The sequence below is a fragment of the Gadus chalcogrammus genome, chromosome 14 (genome assembly GCF_026213295.1).
Source record: "Gadus chalcogrammus isolate NIFS_2021 chromosome 14, NIFS_Gcha_1.0, whole genome shotgun sequence".
Taxonomy (NCBI): domain Eukaryota; kingdom Metazoa; phylum Chordata; class Actinopteri; order Gadiformes; family Gadidae; genus Gadus; species Gadus chalcogrammus.
In genome coordinates this window covers 5,741,840-5,766,730 of record NC_079425.1, presented here as the reverse complement: position 1 = coordinate 5,766,730, position 24,891 = coordinate 5,741,840, and the positions used below count along the sequence as shown (strand labels likewise).

Sequence of the window (24,891 nt, the reverse complement as noted above, 5' to 3'; positions counted from 1 at the left end):
TGCTGAACATGCTTGAGGCCTAAGTGTGTTTTGACAAATAGCACAAATAACTTGAGGGGACCCTTCAAAACGGCACAGGTATACGCGCACAAAACGGTGTGTGTTTAAGTACAAAACCCAAATAAATCTCACCAGTGCCGGCACAATGAATCCTGATACCCAATAACTTTTATTTAGCCCGTTCTTTTTTTCTGATATCAATAGCAGTGAGCCGTTTTACAACTTTTACAACTTTTACACACATCCCATTGAGATGTTTTATGAGTGTGAACGCACATCTCTCTTATAGTGCATGAAAATAGAGAGTAAGGCATGGCAGATGGTTGTGAGCTTGAACTTTCAATTCTTACTCGCTAGGTAGTAACAATAGTAGCATTGTCATCTGGCCAGGGGCGTCAATTGGTTACACAATGTAAAATTGTATATTCAATAGTGTCTGTGGGTTTCTCTCTATATTCTGAACAAAGGTACGCATCTCCATTTGATCATATCAATATATAGGTTGGTTAGGTTTGTTATTGTAAGAAATCATGAGTAATAGCTAGTGACAAAATCCACACCAACCCAATATGTTAATATCTAATCATCAAAATCCCTCATGATACATACATACTTAAAATTCACAGTACGATTCAACAATAGTATTGTGTGTGTGTGTGTGCAAGTATGTACGCGTGCGTTTGTGTGAGTGCTGGCAACAAGTCCCACTGTCCTGCAGAAATCTCTTGGCCAAAAGCAAAGAGGTGAATGAAGCAATTTGGCACACAGAGCCCTCTGTGAGTGCCAGCTTAACAGAGGAACAGACAGAAAAGTGGCTAGATACAGCACTGCTGTGTACTCATACCCAGGGTGATCACTGTGTGGAGCGAGGTGTGTTATGGTTGTTTGTGGGATGGCAGTGGCTGTCGCAAATGCTGCCACCATTGGTGCTTTCTTGCTTGAGTGGTCTTGGTGAGGGTGTAAAGCTGTTTGGTATGTTGTTGTGTCTTTACTCCACTGCCATAACTGACTCGAGACTAATTTTTGTGTGAATCCTTGAACAAAAGCCATATTCATCAAAGTTGTTTTGTATTGTATCCCGCAGTGTTTGATACGTATTGTTTGTGAAATGGGGTGAAGAACGAAGTTCAAAGTGTTCAAGGGTTTGTAATTTATAAAATGAAAATAAAATACACCTTTTGGTTTGATTTAAACAATAAAACACAGACAGAAAACTTTCATCCGCAGGTGATCCTTAAGCCACAGTGGATATAGAGAGTGTAAATCAGTTACATTGATCTGCATTGTACCCATCATTTACATGTATTCATTTATTTATTACATCTATCACATAATGAGAGACATTGTTGGGTGCTGCTATCTGCTAGATAATGTGAATTGCGAGGGGGGCTAAATGTGGTTAAATTATGTATGGAACAGAATAAAATACTAAACCTGGTGGACGCCCACCACACCTCGCGCTCGGGGGAGAGACGACGGAGGTGAAGAGAGACGGCGACGAAAGCCAGACACCCGTCTCCCCGCCACCCCCAGTGTGGCTGGCCTAAATATTCGCCTGAGTGCAGGTCTGGCTTGGTTTGATTTTGATTAAACTTTCATTAGGGGCTCTCACACTCTCAAGGTCCACCCGCCGGTGGAGTAACTGCCAAAGGAGCCAGCCAAAACACTCCATCCCTCACTACTGAGAGAGAGAGGGAGAGGGAGATGGTGAAGGGAGGGAGGGAGGGAGAGAGAGAGAGAGGGAGATGTTTTTACACACACTTGCATGTTTGCTTGTTTTAGAATAAGCAATCACCTACGGCAGGGCTAAACGGTCTCCAATTGTGTACGTTCATGAATGGTGCACAAGAAGCATATCCTCTGGCAATCGACTCCCATTTTTCAACCGCGTATTTGTTTTCATTTGTCTTTGTTATAGCCGCAGCAGTACTGAGTCTCACCTACGCCTTGCGAATACAGTTGTAAAGAAAATGCAACTCAAAGCCAATATCACATTTCCATAATGTTGCACACATACCTCCAAAACAAATCCTGTACGCACAGCACACAAAAAGGAAAATTGCTACTTTCATGGGCAAGTGCCCACCAGGCCACTATTAAACAGTGACCTGACTTGATGCAAATCGTTGTTTTTTGTGATCAACTATTGTCGTTGAGCCAAGCACTCCATCCCCCGTGAAAACATGCTGGGCAGGTGTATTGGGGACCATGGAGATTATATTTTGAATTACTGTGTTATGGACAAGGGTGTTGTTAAACACGCTCAAAAATGTAGCCCAGGCAGTGAGATGTGTTGTGGTGGAGGTAATGCAAGTGTGTGTGATGGGTAGTGGGCTTTGAAATCCTACAAAGAGCTTAATTGAAAGCTTACGGTTGCCTCAGAACAAGCTGGGAAGATCAGGTCAAGATTCTCACTTCGTACTTACTCAGTCACATAATCGTTGCGTGCTTGCTCACTCAATTTAATATTTTTTTACTCAATCACTCACTTTCACCCTATCTTGTCCTCTACCCTGATTTTTCATTTCCTGCTTTTCAAATAAGACGCTAGGCTACCTGAGGAATATTTACACACACACGCAACACACACTGCAACAAACTCACGCACACACAGCAACACACTCACACACAGCAACACACACACACACACACACACACACACACACACACACACACACACACACACACACACACACACACACACACACAAAGCAAGACACACTCCTCCCTTCAAGCTCTCCATCCTCAGTGAAAATGCCCACCACAGGTAGACCATCTCATCTGACATGCAATTTATGTTTTAGATGTGAATTTGTGTGTGTGTGCATGCTGGCCTCTTATCACCCTTCTCCTCCGGCTCCTGTGAGCCGTTTCTGTTCAAGATGACGGCCGCGCCGGCCTTGTTTACCGTGTGATCCCAGAGGTTGCCCTGAGGGAGGCAGGCGGTGATTCAGCCCGGCTCACTCCATACGGGCCGCCTCCGGCTACGGGCTGATTTCAGACGGTTTCACCTGTGCGGTCTGGGGCCCATTAGGAGTCAGCACCTCAAGCCTTGGCACACACGCACACACACGCACACACACACACACACACACACACACACACACCGCCATCGTATATAAAGAAAGGGAAGGACAATTTAGGTCTTTGCCCCGACTTGCATCATATTCGCCGGTGGGTTTTATCCCACCCACCTTTGAACACCCACACACAAATACGCACACATACACACACACACACACCCCTCAGTGTGTCTGTGTTGAGTCATCAGAAGTCGTCGAGACAGCTAGTGATTCTGCCATGGAGTCACAGGGGGCCTATGGAAACGAGCTGCGAGAGGAGATAAAACACATGCTCACACACACACATACTCTCACACACTACTTCACCTATTTTTATGTGATAGCCAATTTGATCTTTATTTCTGCCAAAATGTTCTCTTCACTTTGGTCCTGATTTGACTGTAACCATTTAGTGTGTTTGGAGTTTCAATAGTTGACACTATTCAAGTTTAATATACAACTAGACTTCAATACCATCCAACCATTCCCGTGGTTTCCTTTTTGATTTGATTTCTTTGGTTTTTACTAATGAAAATTGAACATTTGCATGTTTTCAATTTCCGATATTTATTTATTTGTGCCTCTCTTCCTCACATTACAAGATTTTTTTTATTTACTGCATTTAGCCTCTTGGGATCTTACTGTCTGAGGGACAAATTCTGTCCCATTTCAGCTCTTGTGTTCACCCAATCACTTTAGACTGGACACATATACCCTGTCTCCTTTGTCCAACCAGCTGTCTTTATGTCTTGGTGCGTCGATGTTTCTTGTTCTTTAAGTGCTTAACCTCTTCTGCTTTAGAGAGCTGGCCAAACCCTCCTCCTCTCCTCTTCTCTCTCCAACATCATACACACGCACACGCACGCAGATGGACACACGCATGCGTGCTCACGCAAACACCCATAACCGAAGGGGGAAAAAGCAGTAATATAATAATCAGTGTGTGTTACTTGGCCAGCGGTAGGACTCTCTCTCTCTACTGGCAATGCATCCACAAGATGTTCACAACTAGGTTACTCACATGCACTCACACACACACACACACACACACACACACACACACACACACACACACACACACACACACACACACACACACACACACACACACACACACACGGATGCAGAGCCCTCTGAAGCTGAACCGGGACTTTCCAGGGCAGGGGGAAATTCCATATAGAGTGAAAAAGGGGGGTTGGGGGGGGGGGGGGGGGGGGGGAGATTTCCGACGATCTGTCCGTGTGCTTAATACAACACGATCTGCACGGTCCATCTAACAGCTTCCAGCCCCACATCAAATTTATTTTATTACTTTTCAATATGCCCAACTTTCCCCTGTTCATATGGCAAAATGATTTATTGTCATCTTTACCTTTTTTTCTTTTTTTGTAGTTTATTTCTTTTGGGAGATGACAGAAACGTAGGGCCTTACTCACACCATATGTTTGGCTCGGTGACATCCTGAACGACAGGTCCACTTCCTGGCTGGCATCATTGCATCAGGCGTAGATTCCGCTTCCTTTGCTCCGCTCTCACAACTCTGTGCAGGAATAAACATCACATTAAACGACAGTGTCTTTTGTGAGAGGCTGAGATTGACATGGCTAGCTTGACTTTGAATCTGAATTAGCCTGGCCCCTGTAGTAGAAGTGCCATCCTGTGCCTCTATATGTGTAAAGGAGAGGGCTTGAGTCTTCCCATGATGCAGTTCTCCTTTGCTCTCATCTTCTCATCAGCATTAGACCAAACTATATGTCAAAGAAATTGAAACCTTCAGAATGTCATCATTCTAACCTTGCGATGTTTGCCTGGGTCCGGACCTTTAAATCTGCCAACTCCACCGAGATTATTATGGTCTGTGTGCTGACATGAAACAGCTGTTTCTCGGGTGAAATGGCGATTATCCACTGAGCGCCACGGGGGGAGTAACGATTGGCCAATAAGCACCACAGGCGGGAATAACACCGCTGACAAGCTGTTGTCAAGCGTGGTCAAACTTTGCCCAAGAACCTAGGAGTAGTAATAAGCACAATGGTTACTGCTATTGAATATATACGCGATCAAGACTGTTGTAAATAGATTAAAATCGGCAGACATCCTAGTTTGTTTTCCACTTTTAAAACCCCTGCAAAACCAGTGTGTTGGTATGGTTACGCATCAGTGTCGATTTAGAATGACGTGAGATTAGGCGGATACGTTGGTGTCTACTGATTGGTTAGGGGAAATTACATCCCCCTCCCCCAGAGGGAATTGGTTACAGCAGAGGCAATGTCAGACATGACGGAAATGGAGTGTAATGCCTTTTGCAGTGCATCCATCAGTTACTAAGCACTCACACGACTAAGGCCAACATTAGGAGGTCAACAAGTCTGTCTCCTTTCATTTTTTTAAACTATGACAGTTGGTTCTGCTGGTTGCCATTTTTCTTTTTTGGGATTAATTCACGCCATGGATGTTGGAAACCAACTAAAACACTGTGTACTCCAGCCTCTCTCATGCTATTTCTTGGTTTGAAAAAAATTATGAATCAAATTCTACCTTTCATAACCACATTTTTCTTAAATATACCAGAAAAATATGGTTTGGCAGAAAAGTATAGATTTGGACAAAAATAACTTTACCCATTGCACCCCTTCATCATAATAATGGCTGAGCAACAAAGCGTCTTTTCCAGTTTGTGTCAACTGCAACTGGCTATTTCCATCCCATGTCTAAACGGTTTCTTATGGTGGCTGGGATCCTGCGCGAACACAACATGAGTACGAGCATTTCCACCTCTTCACCTCTTGGTTTCCCCATCGCTTGCCGGTTTATAAATCATCCCCTCTCTTTCCATGGCAAGAGGTTCCTGAACACCTGAGCCTGCACTCTGACCCCAGCAGTAGCTCTGTCGGGCCCGGCCCCGGTTGGAGGTTAACCCATAGGCTGTCAATGGAAGATGTCACTTGCTGTTTACTTTCTTTATAGGTTGTGTGGTTAGTTTTTTCCCTTCCCCCCCCCCCCCTTTTCAACCAACAATCTCTTGATCTATTGCTGTGGTGCACATTGCATGGGGCCCACAGTGGACCACTGTTTGTGGTTTCTGTCATGTATGAACCTGTCTACCTCAAACCGCATTTGTAGCGGTTCAAAATAGAAAAGGAGAGCTCGACTGGGTCCAGCGCTATCCCTCCCTCCCTGCAGCTGAGCAGAGAGGTAGGATGGGGTTAACAACATGTCTTTCTTCAACCAGACCAGCAGCAAACTGCTTGTGGTCGGAGGAAATGTCTCCAGGCTTGAGTCATCCTGAGCCTTGCTACGCAACCCGAGTTCAATCATCTGTGTGTGTGTGTGTGTGTGTGTGTGTGTGTGTGTGTGTGTGTGTGTGTGTGTGTGTGTGTGTGTGTGTGTGTGTGTGTGTGTGTGTGTGTGTGTGTGTGTGTGTGTGTTTGTGTGTATGTTGTCAATAATCATATGGTTCTGTTCAGGTTCAGGGTTAAACCATGGCCCACTCAAATGAAACTGAAAACGTATCATTCTGCCTTATAGTATTGAAGTATTTCTACGCAACACTGGGCTAAGGTTATGAGAAGTTATGCAGTAATGCTGGTTAGTTAGCGGTCACTTTGGGAGCTAATATCGCCTGCACTACTTATGTTTTTATAGCTTGAGGGGCAATGGGTTTATTTTTCTGTGTGTGTGTATGTGCATGCATATGTGTGCCTGTGTGTGTCTGTATCGCACGCATGCCACACGGAGTCTGCAGTGTTATGTAATCCACTGAAAGGACGTAATGCCGTTAAGTGTTGAGAGTATTGCTCCCCAGCGCTATAGGGCCCGTATACCCCCCCCGCCGTCCCCTCTGGCATAAAGCCCCCTATACCCTCCCGGCCCCTCCAGCATAAGGCCCCCGTTGCGTGTCAGCAGTGGCAGTTGCTTGGCTGGCCAGGGTCTCACTGGGTTCATTTTCCCTTGATTTTTCCTTTGAGTTTTATTGTTCTTTGTTGGCTTGGAAGGCCTTCTGGGATCGAGTCACCTAGGAGTAATTACAGGGTCGGGTTTCATAGGAGCCAGCCCGCAAATGTCCTGGATCCCCTCCGCTCTGCCAGCCACTCAGCTGTGTGTGTGTGTGTGTGTGTGTGTGTGTGTGTGTGTGTGTGTGTGTGTGTGTGTGTGTGTGTGTGTGTGTGTGTGTGTGTGTGTGTGTGTGTGTGTGTGTGTGTGTGTGTGTGTGTTCTCTACACTTTTGTACGTGCCAGCATGAGCGCAGGATGGAAACAGTGGCCCTCTCCAAATTTGCCGCCCCGCTCTAATGGCAACATTATGGTTGAACTGCCGTTTGAAGATAATTGTCAATAACCGGCTAGTCGAGTTTCCAATATCAGCGGACATCTGTCATCTCAACCGCCGTTGCTGAAGTCCTGGTTTGTTCTGGGACCCGGGGTCCCTTGGGAAGCCATGTCTCTCAAAGGGCCCCTTAAGGAGGGGGATTCCCCCTAGTTGCAGCTAGATGGGAGGGGGGGGGGGGGGTGAGAGAGACAGGAAGAACGGGGAGCGGGGAGATGGAAAATGAGATGGAGATGGATAGGTATAGGTAGAGGGAGTGCAGTAGGGAATGTTGTAGAAAAGGAAGAAAGAGTAGGAGAGAACAGGTAACCTTTTATTTTTGATTGTGTGTGTGTGTGTGTGTGTGTGTGTGTGTGTGTGTGTGTGTGTGTGTGTGTGTGTGTGTGTGTGTGTGTGTGTGTGTGTGTGTGTGTGTGTGTGTGTGTGTGTGTGTGTGTGTGTGTGCGCGCGTTGGACTCTAGGCTCTGGACTTGTGCCCTGCTGTAATTCAGCCCAGCTGTGTTAACATTAATCAGAGCCCGACTTGGATACTCAACCGTGTGGATGAATGAGAGGAGGCAGTACATAATAAGGCGAAAGACAGAGATATGATGCGTAACATCTCATATATATAATATCCAGTTGGCTCGGGGAAAAACAGACCTGTCAAGAGTGAGACAGTGTAGATGTGGGTGATGAGGAGGAGGGTGTGTGTCAGTGGGATGGGGACTTTCTTTTCTTCCCTTTGTCCTCGAGACTGTGTTCACCAGCTCTGTCCATGTGTCTGTGTGTATGTGGATCTTGAATAGGCAATGCAAGAACACACACACAGACGATGGCGCACATATGCATGCACGCACACACACACACACCATGCACACAGACACCATGGATACAAACACACACACACACATCATGCACACACACACTCACACTCACACACACACGCACACGCACACGCACACACACACTCACACGCGCACACACACACACACACACATCATGAACACACACAACATACACACACACAGCAACATAACTGCTGTTACACTCGAGCACTTCCCTTCTCTTCATTGCGACAGTTATTTAATTATTCCTGATAGACCTGTGAGCTGCCGTTGTCCCTGCAAGTCCCAGTCCAGATTATTATTGCCAGACTGCAGGCTAGTGTGTAGTGGCTGAAAGTGTGTTGGACTCCTAGCCAACAGGCAAAATGTCTCATCCCTATCTCTCTATTGCTCTTTAATGACATGTTTCTGACATCCCTTTCTAACCCCTACCTGCTTTTAAACGACTTGTGTCTGCATTCACTTTGAGTTACAGTGTCACCTAAATGACTGAATACCGAACTGCTGAATAGATTACTGGCAAAACGTGCTTATTTTAGTTATTGACGAATTATTCGCCTATTATAATACAGCAATGGTAATTATTAGTTTTCCTGGCTTCCTCCAAAAGACACGATGATAAAATTATGATTTTATGGAAAGATTTTATGAAATCCCCTTCTGAGCCCAAGATGCCAACTATGCCTTTAGATATTAATGTTTTATTCTCCATTCATGCTGCCTTCCTCCCACCCTCCTCCCCCCCTCCCTCCCTGTCCTCCTCCTCTGGTCTCCCCCCTCTGAGTTCTGTCCTATTATCCCATATTATCCTCTTCATTCATAAAAAGAGGGATCTGGTTCTTTCAATTCACCCGCTGTACAGTGTTGGGGAGAGAGATGTCCTAACAAAAGGAGACTACTTAATCCTAATCTGGGATTCAGCAGTCCAACAATGCTGTGGTGGAACTTCTGGGGGGAGACTGCGCAGAAATCAGACTGAACTGGAGGGGAACCTGGGACTGGATCCCAGGTTCCTCTCCAGTCCAGCCTGATTTGTGAGAATAGCTCAACCCAAACTCCATTACCCATCATCCCCTTACCCCTGCACATCCCCTTCATCATCACGGGTGCATAGGAAGGGTCCCTAGGGCCTACAAAAAAATGTGGGTTCCTGTTGGTTGTCAGTTGAGGTCATGGGTAGGAAGGGAATTTATTTATTTTTTTATTTATTCTTTTCAGCGGCAGAGAATGATAGGTAGGACCTTTTTCTTTTCTTTTTTACAGCAGCTCATAAAATTTGGGTCGCACATAAATTGACAGGGTCGGAAACCGGAACCGAACAAAAAAAATGTTTTACTTTATTTCCACTGCCTAGCTCATCCTTGTTTGGCCCACTGCTTGAGCAGTGACATATCCTCAGTAAAAATGTATGTTTTGTAATTCTGGAACAGATGTAATAGATTTGTATACAAAGTCATGTGTTGCTTGACATAGATGGACCCGGTTTTATATGGATTCAAGATTTCTTAAATCCCGAAAATCAATATGGTTTGATCTTATCGATAGTTATTGAGTCTAGCGGGTCCTATAACCTGACGTTATATCTTGAGAGACAAGTCATGTAAATTAAATCAAATTATTGACGCACAAACATCAATTGTGTGCTAATAAAGTTAATGATTCAAGTGCATGGCCTGCCATTCGCTGTTGAACTAAACAAGAGAGGACTTGAATTGGATCACTCCCTTGTTGGCTTAATTTCTCATGTGGTCGTCCTTGCTTGATACGATGGCTGAAAGTGCAAAGCGGTCAAAGGCCTGGCTAGATTTCAGTAAAGCCAATGATAAAAAAGGAATTGAAATGCCATTTATGCCCCAAGTTATTTTATAGAAAGGGGAGGAATGCATGTTAAAAGCTTAAGCACCTCAACACTGCGAATCGTTTAGCCCCAAAATGTGTTGTTCCTTCATTAACGGTTTGCAGCCTCGTATAGCTTTGGATTGGATGCCATTACTAATATTTCTCCAATATTTCCTCAAAAACTCAAATCAATTTTAAATTTGATGTGACTATCGTGGGACAGTGAAGAAATAAGTATACCTACTACATTTACAATGGTTAAAATAACTTGTACAACACTGTAAATGGCTCCTTCAGAATTAATAAGCATTAAACAACACTTTAGTGCGAAAACAACAACAATCAAAGACTCACATGTGAACATTAAACTAAATACCTGTTCAATTTGTGTTGTTTGTCGTCTCGCCTTTCCACCAAATAATGGAAATGTATCGATCTCAAATGGTATCAATTGCAATAAACATTAACGATCCCCTTCCCTCTTCATAGAGAACAAATATATAGAACGGTCCAATAGAGTATTTAATTGCATTGTAAATAAGTGGAGCCCTAACAAAAAGTAGCTTTCTTACAGCTTTTCAGCCCATCGAGTGAAACCTCACGATAGACCCTAATGTTTTTATTGTTTTGGCATTACCCTTTTAATGTGAGGATCCAATTCCTCCCTGCATTAACTTTTCATATCTTGAGAAAGTATTATTCCATGTATAATGACAATAACGTGAGGTAAAATGTCAATTTGTAGTGCCAAAATAAAACGCAACCGAGGCAGTGACCGTTTTGAGTGGAATCATCTGCAATGAAATCCCGGTCCAGATTAAATGTCGAACACATTATTCCGCCAGCGGCAGCCAAGTGTACGAGGAGCACAGAAAGAGAGGAAGAGATCATGGACCCAGAGAGGAAGTGCTGTTGTAGAAGCACATCTCTTAGAAGGCACGGTGCCATGAACACACTTGGATGGCTCGGGTTAAAAAATTGTTGGAGATCCGGCCCACAACGTACCACTCTGGCTTTAACTGTACCACAGCTTCTTCGTCGCTCTAACCACGTAAGGGTCGGCAATGTTAGGTTTTTGTGAACCAGCGCCATTGCAGCCCACTCTTTTGCTATTATCCATCTCGGAGAGAACGACCGCGCTGCCGCTGCTTGCGGCGATATTGTCTTCAAAAGAATCCACGTTGCAGTGATATTCTTTTATGACGGGTACGACTTAAATTACTCGTGTTGATAACGTTGTGGATTTCTGTAGAGATCCTCCTCCGTGGTTATCGCATGAGCACCATGTAACCCACTACTACAATGGAAGGGTCCAGTCGAACCCATGTCAGAAGAGGGTGTATAGGGTTGTGTGGAGGATCAATTACACATTTTAAGCCATGTCCGTACACTAACATGAACAAATGTATCAGCTCTTTAATTTATTGTTTCCATTTCATTGTTATATTTTCATGACCTTTGTGTCTCCATCATTTGTGTCAATGGATATTTTTTGTATCTGGGAGTGACCCTCGAATATTCTAAGAGGGACCTTCCGATTACCTTCCATCGAAGAACTACCTCTGCAATCATGTATACTCTCTGTACATTTCCCCATGCATCTTTCCCTGCCGACACATTGTTTATGCATTATATGCAACAGAGCGACCCCTCTTCATTCCTGGTCCACTGCACTATTTCATTGAAATAACCTAGCCAGGTTTTGAATGCAAAACAAAATACTCAACGTATAATTGCTCTCCATGACTCTCTGTCTCCTTCTCTGCTCTTTGCTCTCTCTCTCTCTCTCTCTCTCTCTCTCTCTCTCTCTCTCTCTCTCTCTCTCTCTCTCTCTCTCTCTCTCTCTCTCTCTCTCTCTCTCTCTCTCTCTCTCTCTCTCTCTCTCAGGTATCGGGGGTCTGGAAGACTTTGTGCTGAAGTCGGCCACCATCTCCACCTCACCTGCCTGCCCCCCCTTCATACCACTCAACTTTGAGGCCACACCCATCGTACGAGTGGCCATCGAACCCAAACACCCAAGTAAGTGCCCTGGAGTACCCTTCTTGCACACGCACACGTACACACACGCAGACACACAGACACGCACACAGACGCATGCATAGTTTAGTCCTTAAGTGGTCTATATGCTTTTCAGCTATCAGCAGATAAGTCTCTACCCAGTCAATGCGTATTGAAAGATTTAAGCTTTGAAGGAGCACAAACGCTCCTCTAACCAGGGTCGTCTGGGGCAGCGCGCTTTTCGTCTTTCTCCTTCTTTCTCTCTTTCTCTCTAATATTCTCTCACCAGGCCTATTCCAGTGGCCAGTGCGCTAGCCACATATGCACCACCACAATCCCCTGGCACTCTGGTGTGGTGTTGGCACAATGAGCTTAGGGTAGTAAGCAATTCGCCATTAGGAAAACATCTTTAGGCTTTGAGTACATTAGCATTAAAGACTGCAGACATTGATCATCATTTTACAGACATTTTTGTCTTGCTTTGCAATATTTGTCCACTGAACTGAATAGAATAAATGTATTTTTCTTCTTTTTTTTTTCTTTTCCTCCTTGTCATTCCGAAGACCATTTGTGTGTTTTTATGCTCTTGGCACGACTGCCGATGTCTTTGTTGTGCGTATTGACCTTTCCGCGCAGTTAACTCCAGGGGTCTAACTGTTTGACTCATGGTTTCCCTCCGTCAAACATCAATAATAGCTGTCAGGCAATGCGGAAATAAGGTTCCAGTCTGACCCCTTTAGACAAACACTGTCTAGGTGCTTGTCCAGAATGTCAGATTAGACAACTGTTGAGTAGATGTTCATTGAGGGTGTGGCCATGGTAAGGGTCAAAAGACGCATACAAGTAGTATAGAACCCTAGTTCATTATTTTGTTTGTCTATATAAGGTCATAACCTCAGGTGTATTCACGTTGGCTCAGAAGTTTGTATATTCTTCTTCTTTGTATACTTCTATTGCTTCTATCGTATAATTTCCACCGCTCTTTTTGCTTTATTAATCCCTGGATTTCCCTTCAGGGATTAATTATGCGTAATCATATCACTCGTCTTAAGTTATACTGGGAAGGAGAGAGAGTTTGACGAGGACAGCTGGTATACTCCAAACACAAAGCAGCAGTGCATTTATCGATTTACTAAAAATGCAACCACTGTCATGTCCTCCCCAGGCGAGATGCCCAAGCTGGTGCGGGGCATGCGCCTGCTGAACCAGGCCGACCCTTGTGCCGAGGTCCTGATCCAGGAGACCGGAGAGCATGTCCTGGTCACGGCGGGCGAGGTCCACCTGCAGCGATGCCTGGACGACCTCCGACAGAGGTCAGCCCTGCTGTGTTTGGGTTGTGGGATATAGCTTTATTTATTTTTTATTCAGATACAGGTCAATAAGGGAACAGCAGGTATGGAGCTAGGAGGAATCTTGCTCAGGCTTGCCGACGGGCTAGCCTGGCACGCCAGGCGAATTGCAAACGGAAATCAGTCGGGAACCTCTCCGTTCATTTTCGATTTCCAAAGGGCGTCACCACCGGGCACATAGAAAAATGCCTCTGGACGCATTTGGATAGGCCTACAACCAATCATAGCAACGGAACAGGTGACACAGCGGCAAAAAACAACAACAGTCCAGTCGTCTGTTCTTCTTTTAGTGAAAATAGGCCGTCCAGTTTGTTTAATACTGATTGTTGTTGAAAATGCCTCTAGAGCGCTCCCTTACAGTTTGTTAGGCCCTTAAGTTCCCTCGGGAACATAGGCCATCGATGTAAGCTCCCTTACACTGTCATCGTAATTATCCTGCCTCATGTCAGATAAACGCGTGTGATTGGTCAGTCTATTTCATACCAGGCAGAATTTTTTTGTATGGGAAGGGGTTCAGACCATATGTGCAGAACAAATGAGATATGAGCTTGTGAGGTTTGTCAAGATCCCAGACTACCTTACAGGTAGACTTGTGGAGACATTAGGATTTGTAACTCTCTTTGGAAACACATACACGGCATATATGTATGTCGTAAGCAATCTTTCCTTTCCTCTGCCCTTTTCCGTCGATGTCTATGTCGACTTGTATCGTGTGAGACGCCTCCACCCCTAGACTACCTATTGCATTCATTTTTTTGAGAAACAGCTTTGGCTCTTATTAATATGCCAAGAGAGAGAGAGAGAAATGGGTTTTTATTTGCCATGCCTTTTCCAATCTCCGGACTATTATTATCTGGCTGTGATTACATATCGACTTGTACCTCTCACTGTCTGCCTGCCACAGGTGTCATCTGCAGACAGACAGGCTGGCAAACATGTGGGCAGGAAGCGGGGATGATAGGGCCATGCGTGCAAGTAGAAAAATCTTTTGATATCAGAGGCGCACGGAGACAGGCACAGAGGCGCGCTACTCAAGGCAGAGATAAATGGTTGTGTAAATGGGCTCTTTTTGATTTTTCTTGTCTTTCTCCTTTTTTTTGCCTCCACATTCGGACTTCAGCTCAGCACTCACTCAGACATCCCCGGTTAATGACACATTCTCTCATTGAAGAGCATCTTTGTGTGCCGGGTTGGCGGGTATAACATGGTCCACTCAGAAAATAAAACACTGGAGACTGTCACGGGCAGTGGGAGGATCGCTAGGTTGACGTGTAACACACACACACGCGTGTCTAGCACATGCAGTAGAACGTGAGAAGGTGTGTGGGTTGAGATCCCCCATGGATGAATCCTCCCTCCCTTCAGGCCTAGCGCCAGTGCCATCTCCATATGTCTGAATTTGTTAGAATGGTGTCTGTCTGTGTGTGTGTGTGTGTGTGTGTGTGTGTGTGTGTGTGTGTGTGTGTGTGTGTGTGTGTGTGTGTGTGTGTGTGTGTGTGTGTGTGTGTGTGTGTGTGTGTGTTGGGGTGTGTGTGTGTGTGTGTGTGTGTGTGTGTGTGTGTGTGTGTGTGTGTGTGTGTGTGTGTGTGTGTGTGTGTGTGTGTTGGGGTGTGTGTTGGGGTGGGTCTGTCTGTCCCTTTAACCCATCCAACCAAAGGCTGTTGCTGTTCACGGAGCTGGTGTGTAACCCTCATGACAGATTGATCTCGATACATTTTACGCCAAGAGGGATTCAGCAACGGCGTTCAATTCGCCGCAGCCAGCGCTGCGGCGAAAATCCTTTCACAAGCGCTCAAGCCCCTTAAATCCTAGGCTCGAGTGAAATTATCTTCTCACTAAAATCTTATACCCCCCACCTCCCTCCCATGCAAACACTCACGTTCAACATGTGCTGGCCAGCGTGTTGTCAGTTGCAGTTATTATGCATCAACTCATGGGCGTTATTGAAACCTATTCATAAATACCGTTTCTTTAGACGCCTGAGCTGTAGCACTCTTTCATCTCGCCCCAGCGGGGGTCATAAAGTCAATCAGTGCTCATGATTGTCAGAGTAGTTCGGCTGCAGCAATTGACACGCAGATATAGTACGTGTGTGTGAGTGTGTGCGTGAGTGGGCATGTCTGTGTGCGCAGGTGTTTCTGCGCTGTCCTCCCGCCTACACCTGTCTGTCTGTCTATCTTTATGTCTGTACTATTATGTTATACAGACAAACATAGTGAGTGTATTGTACAGACGATGAACGTGAATACACCCTGAAGCTAATGTAAGAGGTTTCACAGATTTTAAAAACACTGCTTAAGGCAGTGAACAATCCGAAATAGATTTAATTCAGGAAGCAATGTGAACGCTTTGATATGAGTTGGTTATCATGGGGAGTGGGGGAGGGGGGGGGGGCGGGCAGCAACAAAAATGTAATTGCTTTTGGAACGAGGTACAGCGGTACGTGCCGGGTGCCTGAGTACGTGCGCAGGTCAGGAATGATGGACTGTTTCTGGTGAGTCGAGTGGTTATCCACTAGCAGGCAAATTAAGACCTCCTAGGCAAATTCTGCAGAGTGTGATATGAAGTGTATTTTTAGCCGGGGTTTTTAAGGCCCGGTTAGACGAATATTACCCGATTCTGAAAAGAATCGTCGTTGATCAAGTAGAGATTAATCTCAAGCGTGAATACCAGACACGGCTAATGTCCCCTCATTGTGGTCTCCGTAGCCCGAAGGGACGTCACCAGGCACCAGGCTTCAGGCAATCAGAGACAGTTTTCTCGCTGAGGTTTTTGATGTTCAAACAATAAGCAAATGTCACCGCAGACCCTCACCCACACTGCGATACCATTGTTAGTTTGATAACGCTCAAGATTCAAAATGGAACCAAACCAAGGACATTTAAAACCTACGGTGCAGCTTTGGTTATTGGAACAAACTAGAAATTAACCAAATCTACTATGGAGGGCTGTGAAAACAGTTGATAGATCAAGTGATGGAAAGGTAATATTAATGAAACCTATAATTTCAGATTGTCGATTTGAAATGGGAGGACAGTCTCATCACTGCATTCATTCATAAATACACTCTCCTATTCCAAGTACTACAAATGTGTGTATATTTAATGAGATGGTGACTTAATATGGTTTTGGTGCTTAATATGATGACTGACACAGACTAGCATACATAGACACACATAAATCACCCCACACCGGTACAGTGTTAAATCAGATGCACCACAATATACAATATAATGGTCTTCGGAATGGCATTAAAACCCCTTCGGTCTAGGACAATAGTGGATTGAATTAAAACATTAATTTGGTTAATTTTAAACATGACCAGGTCTGTGGGTGATTCCACTGCCTGTATCAACACGTCAACATTGCAAATTGTTTTAAGAGTTGGTACTCCAAGGACCACAGCTGGCAGTAGAAATGAAGCAAAAAAGGAGGCCATTTCTAATGCTGATCCGGCTATGTATAGAGCTAGGCCAGACAGCTTGGAGAGAGAGAGAGAGAGAGAGAGAGAGAGAGAGAGAGAGAGAGAGAGAGAGAGAGAGAGAGAGAGAGAGAGAGAGAGAGAGAGAGAGAGAGAGAGAGAGAGAGAGAGAGAGAGAGAGAAGAGAGAGAGAGAGAGAGAGAGAGAGAGAGAGAGGAGAGAGAGAGAGAGAGAGAGAGAGAGAGAGAGAGAGAGAGAGAGGGGCACAAAGTGCAACGGGACAGGGCAAGAGCTGTCAGGCCAGCTGACTGGCTGATTGGCCGGTCATGTTGATTGTGCTGATACCCAGCTGATACCCAGCTGACCCCGTTGTGACTTCACTTTGCGGGGCTCGTTTGGTGGCCATGCTGACGGCGGCGGTGGAGGGCGGCCACACGCTTGGCACTCCCTGAACGGGGTCAGCCCCGCGGAGCTTCTCACACGACACGGGACGATGACGTCCCAGCGCTGACCGCGCCGCCCGGGGATCCTCTCTCGCCCTGGCTTTCCCTTCCTCCATCCCTCTCCTGTCCCACCCGTAACACGACCCCATAACACCCCCGGGATCCTCCAAGGCAGCGGTTGTGGCACGCTGTGGTTATTTATTTGACTGTTATGAAAGCTATCATTACACAGACAATATTTATTTTGTCAGCAAGAACGTTGAAACAGAATAATATATGTATGATTAAACATAACCATGATGATTGATGACGATTAGGACTACCCTCCTCCCCCTCGCCTTGAATCTCTCTCTCTGTCTCTCTTTCTCGTTCTCTCTCTCTCTCTCTCTCTCTCTCTCTCTCTCGTTCTCTCCCTTTTTCTGCCTCTCGCCCTCTATCTCTATCTCCCTCATGCCTCAACCATTCAGGCTTACTCTGTCCTCAGAAGTGGGTCAACTGCCAAGTCATGTCGTGTCGGGCATTCAAAGCACCGCTCAGTGTGTGTGAGTGGTCGGGAGTGTGTTTGTGTGTGTGAGTGCACGCTGCACACGTGCTCTTTCAGTAGTGTGTAACAGCTGCCGTTTTATACGAGGGGGCAGCGATGATCACACCAGCAGGCCAAGTGAGGGCAGGGGAAGGTTCTGGGAATAAAAAAGGCTCTATTTCACAAAGTCAGGACAGCAAGGGAGAAGGAGTGAACTCTTGCCCTGGGAACCAAACGTTACTGCGTTTTCGATGATGAGATTTCTTCAATGCCATTCTTATCATCTCTACATCGTGTAAAACTCATTTCAACTGGGTCCACAGGTCACAGTCGTCTGTCTGCGTGTGCTACCCTGGTCTGCGCTCCAAGCACAGGCCTATATTCTCGAGGTCATCATGGCTAGGGCTTCTCTTTTTCCTGACGGCGAGTTCTAGCGATTTCCTAGAAACTTGCGGTGACCTGTTTCCTGACGCCATAAACAACTCACCAGATGGGGGAGGAAGGGAGGGAGGGAGGGAGGGAGGGAGGAACACGGTACACGGTTGAGGTGACTGAGGAGAAGCAGGATTAGCTCTACTCTGTGTTGTGCATCCTGATGCTTAGGGCTCTTAAATGGATTACGCGTCCAAACATCCCATGTTTGTGCTTCTGCTCGGGCCTGTGCTTGTGTCTGTATATTTTGCCTTCAGTTGACAGGAGCCTGTTTGACAGAATCAAGATGTTGTCCCAGTTCCGTCCCCCACCCCCGGCTGCTACAGGCCGCGACACACGCACACACTCACACACGTGCGCACGCCTGCATGCAGGCACACACGCATACACGTGCACGCACACAGGTTTTAATGACACCCTCGTGACCTCATGACCCCCCGGGTCAACGGAGGAGCGTTCTCGCAGGACTCTTAATGCCGCAGTTCAGTCCAGCAGCTCGACAAAGAGATGCCCCGCTAATTACTCTGTAATTGGCGCACGCGCCAACCCCTCCCCCTTCTCAGCAGGCTCCTCCCCACTCCAGCCTCAGCCTCCCCCCTCTAGTCTGTGGTTGGTTGCACTCGAGTGTCTGTGACACTGCTCTATTCAAACCAAACTAAATAATGAATGTTGCATTGCTGATCCGGGCTCGATACACTGTGGTTGGTCTGCACATTCCATAGTGTTTCCGGAATGATGCTGCTGTCCATTTGTTAACTGGTTTTATTATATGTTAAAATAATAAACAAACTTGTAATGATATGCTGACCTCCCCTGGGACTGCAGATGGAAGTGAGCAATATGCTAACGATGCTGTAAAATGCATCTCCTCTCTTTGACGCTACCGGTTATTATATTTGCATATTGTCCAAGAAAAATAAACTAAAGCAAGCTTTTGGGTTTGAATGTGGGCAATTAAATCTGGTGGTTTTGTCTAGGTCAGCATTTTTTATTTGAACATTTTCATTTGAAACGGTCGACTGTTGTTGTTGTGGGGCTATTGTGGCGGGCTAATGTTGCGTCCCGGACTCTGGGCGAGACTGCGTGCCACTGGAAGCCACTCCTGTTTACAGACGCACTAAGTAGCCTACGTGTGAAATGGGGGTTGCTGAAGTAGCTCCAGCCCGTAGCAGCGTGCTCTGGGGCCTGAGCATGTGTTGTCCCCAGACGACCTACTCTGTGCCACTTGGATGAGAGCCACTGCACGAGGCTTTCCACTGTGTCGCTCCTCCTAACCGCCGTACAAGATAGATCCCTCAACTGTCCACCCCCGTCGTAAAGCTGGTTTAATTTGTGTACTAGCAATCTACCTTTGGGTGTATGTTTAACTTTGGGATAGTCGTTGGACACAGACAAGCTGACCGCCTTTGTTTCAACGGTCTGCACAGCCTGGCCTGATGTGGCTATTGACTTAGAGACGGCGGTTGCATTGTGGTGCCTGTGGCAGTCACACACTGGGGAATTAGTTTCCCTTGTTATTCACAGCTTGCCCTTGTGCTTGTTTTGAATAGGGGAATCTAAATTGATTCCCCAAGTTCATAAATTATTTTAACTAAAGCATTAGTAGTTAACTGGCCGAGCATGATACTACATTATATGCTCTACACTTTTGAAATCAACATCTTATTTTCGTATCACTAGACCAGAAAAAATGTATAAGTATTATATTTCCAACTGCCAAAGCCGTCATCTTCTTAATTATTTATCCTGCTTGCGAGATTGCTATCCTCTCTTGCCCGCAACTTTTGTTATTTTTTGATTGCAGTTAATTCTGGCATACTTCCTTTTGGCTACATTTTATATCTTACTTTTGTTGTTTTACACATTAGTGTGAACAAAAAGGATTGAGATCATTGATTCCTATTCTAATTTAGTTAGAAGGAATTTGGCACTGGATCAAGAGGTAAGCAGAGCTGCATCGACTCTGAAAACAAACTGAAAACAAACAGTATTGATGTAGCAGCTTGAACGAGTTCTCATCTATTGGTATTCAACCATATTTCAACTTGTCTGCTTATTTTTTACAGGTTTGCCAAAATTGAAATCACAGCTTCCAAGCCCATAATCCCGTTCAGGGAGACTGTGGTGCGGCCCCCCAAGTTAGACATGGTCAATGAAGAGCTGGGCAGACAGCAAAAGACGGCTATCATCCACCAGGTGAGACTGTGTGTCTGTATCTGTCTGTGCGTGTGTCTGTGTCTGTCGATTGGAGTGAGATAGCAATCCTAACCCAATCTGATTTGATGACTCCTAATGTCTCGAGTACTAAGAAATGAATATAAAAAGGATTCAATATTTGTGTAACCAAAATGAAATGAAAACAACATCAAAGGAGTCAGGTGTGTGTGGATGTTTTACCACACACGTTTCACACTTGCACGCAATCAACAGGGGCATAAAAAAAAAGAAAATGCCAATGTGCGAGAACTGTGTTTATAGTCTCCAGATAGATCCAAAACAAGTCCATCTTCAAAATAAACAATATAGTTTGAGGGGTCTTACTTGCACTTGTGCGACCGTTTGTGCAAGTCTCTGTCTGAACCTGTGTTTTTTGTTTTCTTCTCCTCAAGGTGAAGGAAGAGGCGCCACAGAGCCGTTTCTCCGACACGCTCCACGTGGACCCGGGGGGTCTAGTGACCATCACCACCCCCAACAGACTGGCCACCGTGGGGGTCTGCGCCCTCCCCCTGCCCACGGGTAAGGGGCTCCGTCCGTTCGAGCCGCTAAGGAGACAATAGGGAATCAAAGAGGCGTCTTGCTACAGGACGCCTTGGGTAAATGGGGATCGAACCCAGTACCTTTTTGCTGGGAGTCATCACCAGCAATTTTTGTTTAGACATACCTGAACAAAAGTGGACATAATTCTTATTATCTTTTCGTTTTGTGTTATTGTTATATATTGTTATAATTTGTAATGCTCCCAATAAATGGGTAAACATTTGATTTTCATTTTGGGCGTCTAACTGCAATAGCCGACAGGCGTGGAGAGACGAGGACGTTTTTTTTTTCTGTCCATCCCAATGAGTGCTAAATGACTAAACTGTTTGTTTTACCGTGTCAGAGGTGACCTGCTTGCTGGAGGCCAGCTCGGAGCTGGTGCGGACCCTGGAGCAGGTCAACATGTCCCTGAGAGAGGGCAGGAGTCTTACGGTCAGCCCCCGCACCCTGGAGGACATCGCCCACCTCAAGGCCCGCCTGGCAGCCCTGCTGCAGGGCCACAAGTGGAAGAACGCGGTGGAGCACATCTGGGCCTTCGGGCCACGCAGGTCCTTAATAGCTTATTACCGTCCCCTACTGAGAAAGCACTGAAACGTTGGACCATTCACCTCATTGGCCGTATTGGAATGGACCATCAGTGGTCTAGATTAATGGCACATTTTTCAAGAGTTTATGATGTAGATCGTGATTTTTACGGTCTTATATTAGAAAAAATAGCAAGGCACGCCAGCTCCCCTTTAATAGCACGATATATCAGATAATTCATAGCTCCCTTTAATCAATCTCACCTCTGACAGTGACGATGACCTTTCTGGCTCGTAGTTAATAATGCATAACGGTCTGATGGTGTTTCAGGTACGGCCCCAACATCCTGCTCAATAGCGTGGAGGGCTACCAGAGGCCGTCCGTGTGGCAGTGCCTGGACCCCGCCGAGAAAGGGGCGGAGCCTTGCGCCGCGGCCCTCCGGGACCTGGACAACAGCATCGTCAGCGGCTTCCAGCTGGCCACCCTCTCGGGGCCCATGTGCGAGGAGCCCCTGATGGGCGTGTGCTTCTCCGTGGAGAGGTGGGACCTCCAGCAGACCCGGGCCCGGCCGGAGCCCCCGTCCCGGGCAGCCGCTCCCGACTCTGAAGGGGCGGAGGCGGGGGAGGTGGTTCCGGAGGACGGCGGTGCCGGCCTGGAGGCGGCGGCGGCGGCCACCCCGGAGGAGGAGGCGGGCCCCGGTCAGGTCACCCGGCACTGGGCGGGGGCCGGGTCGGCCGGCTGCTACGGGCCGGTGTCGGGCCAGCTCATCGCCGTCATGAAGGAGGCGTGTCGCCACGCCTTCCAGGCCCGGCCCCAGAGGCTCATGGCCGCCATGTACACCTGCGAGATCATGGCCACCGCCGAGGTGCTGGGTGAGTGAGCACGAGCACCGCACACGGCACTGAGGAAGGGTCACATTCAGTCTTCTCCTCAATGCTTTTCATCCAAGGAGACTTAAGGCATCGGTACGGTTGACGCAACGCAACGACCACGCAGTCGCTTCGACGCAGTCGTGAACCTGTTTTGGTTCTGCGTCGGGGTTTACGTCAGCGGACCAATCACAGCCCTTGCTGCTGCCTCTCCTCGACGAAAGGTTACACTTTTTGGGAGGCGCACGTCAGGCCCCTGCGGTGGACGCAAGGAGGGTCCGTAAATCCCCTTGCGCTTCGTCAACATGGAACAATAACTAAGCCTTTACAAGTGGCTTTGGATAAATGTTGTGTTTTGGACAGAGGCTGAGATCAATTGAAACATACCATCCAAAGTGGAGTTGCCACATAAAAACAATTAAATTGCTGCAGAAATAACGTATTTAATTATGTATTTAAGATATCTTCTTTGTATATTTAGAACTAACAATATTGCACCAGAGGCACACATTTATTCTACCACACAAAAGCTAATTTAGCTCTAGAGTTGCATATTTGTCTTTCGATTGTCTGTTCCTTTCCCCACTGCTTTCTTGATGTAAATGCTCTGGCGTGGTAACCCACTCTGTGCTTGTCCCAGCCAGCTATTGTGCACTATGGAAATCAAGCAATATCTTTGCCACAGGAGAAACGCCACCCTGCATAACGGGGATAAGCTAAAGTGCAAGAGTGGTTGTTTAAGTGACGAGGCCAGCACTAGAACATTTGACCAAGGTGTTTCTCGGCGGGGGGGGGGGGGTTCAGAGGAACTTATGATCTAAGAGATTTACCATGTGGTCTCCTAAGATGGGGATTTGGTTAGAAATAGCATGGAGCCACTCACAGTCGCAGTTAAAATCCTGGTGCAGTGTCGGAACATAAATCCCCCTGCCACTGTTCATGGCTTGGAAATCCTACGTGCGCACTGCTGAATGCGAACTTCCTGGATCTGATGGCTGAAGAGTAGTCATTTTGAGTTGATCCTGTTTATTGATCACTTTGCAACCTGGTTATTAGGTAGAGGATCAACTAAAACATGTATTAAAAAATAGGCTCATGCAGCAACCACCATCTTTCCTAATTATCCAAATCTGCCTTCATTTGTGCTGAATTATGATTCCTAGTCGATCATGAATTACAGTTGCTGATTGTTCCTATTAGCTTAGGTAACGCCCCTTAACACTATAAAAGGGCAGGTGTTGTGCCGTGTGCAGTACTCTGGCGCATGCCCAAGTATTGTAGAGATGCCACCAAAAAAGGATAGGAAGGAGAATTTCAGCGGCAGTGAAATTGACGAACTGATGAATACACTTCAACAAGAGTAAACGTGGTTTTCCAGAGCATCACGTTACAGGAAAATCTTAATCCTAGCAATGGCAAAACATTGCTGAATATTCATCATCACCAGAGGGGACACACAGTAGGGCCCGACCGATTCATCGGCCTGCCGATTTAATCGGCCGATTATAGCCTTTTTGAAAATAATCGGCATCGGCCAAAAAGACGCCGATTACAACCGATTTTTTTTTTAATTATTTATTTATTTATTTTATAAATGTTATTGCGCTTAGTATCCTGCAGATTGCGCTCCTACTCGCCTTGCTAACTAACAACTTTAGCTGGAGTAAAAAAGAGATTGAATTTTACCGTACAACATGAAATCACGCTCGCTCAGGCAGCTGCGCGCTCACCTCACCAATGTACACAAGACGCGTTGTTTGAGCATGTTGTGCCTGTTTTTCTTTAGGTCCCAGGCCATCTTAATTTGTTATACTGTAGACTCTAACGGTGAGACCATACTGCTCAGCACGCACGTGTTAGTCACTGCTCACGAGCGCAGCACATTGGGAGTTAGTTATTTATTTTACATTTTACATTACACTCATTATTGACTGTAAATGTATTCTAAAACACTCAAAGGTTCTGCATTCAATTCACATATTCGTCAAAAGTGTTTAAAGTATATTTAAGGTATCAAAAACTACGTTTTATATGCTTTTTTTTTTTTTTTTTTAATTGGACGATTAAATCGTAATCGTAATTTTTCTCTGAAAAGAATCGGCATCGGCACTCAAAAATCAATATCGGTCGGGCCCTAACACACAGTAATGGAATTAAGAGAAAAACTACATTCAAATGGGAGCAAACACATTGCCCAAGCCAAGTGAAACAGGTCTCCCAAGCAGACCTAAGAATTCAAGGAGCGTCGGCATTGACAGCGGTCGACTCAGACGCTCCACTTGACTTTGATGCCGCTCCAGGTATATCAGCTCTTACACCCCGACGCAGACAATATTCTTTCATATTATTTTCAAAACAAGGCCAAACAAGTGCCTCCTCATGACAAGGTGCCGGGCCTGAAGGACACATTTTCTCTCAGACCCACGTTGTCTCAGGCCTGCAAGATCAAGGACCAATGCTCTCAACGTTACAAGCTTTTTCCACAGCTTTCATTTGAATGACTTCTGTGTTAAACAATTC

At 46.0% G+C, this 24,891-nt stretch overlaps 1 protein-coding gene across 4 annotated transcripts in view; it reads left to right on the top strand.

Moving 5' to 3' along the window:
* efl1 (elongation factor like GTPase 1) overlaps positions 1 to 24,891 on the top strand; it is a 71,812-nt gene that overhangs the window by 34,823 nt on the left and 12,098 nt on the right. For all 4 annotated transcript variants that reach the window (XM_056607525.1, XM_056607527.1, XM_056607524.1 and 1 more), the window contains 6 exons: positions 11,942 to 12,073; positions 13,218 to 13,365; positions 20,287 to 20,416; positions 20,830 to 20,956; positions 21,321 to 21,525; positions 21,833 to 22,374. In XM_056607525.1, coding sequence (XP_056463500.1) covers positions 11,942 to 12,073; positions 13,218 to 13,365; positions 20,287 to 20,416; positions 20,830 to 20,956; positions 21,321 to 21,525; positions 21,833 to 22,374 — 1,284 coding nt within the window. The remainder of the gene's footprint in view (positions 1 to 11,941; positions 12,074 to 13,217; positions 13,366 to 20,286; positions 20,417 to 20,829; positions 20,957 to 21,320; positions 21,526 to 21,832; positions 22,375 to 24,891) is intronic.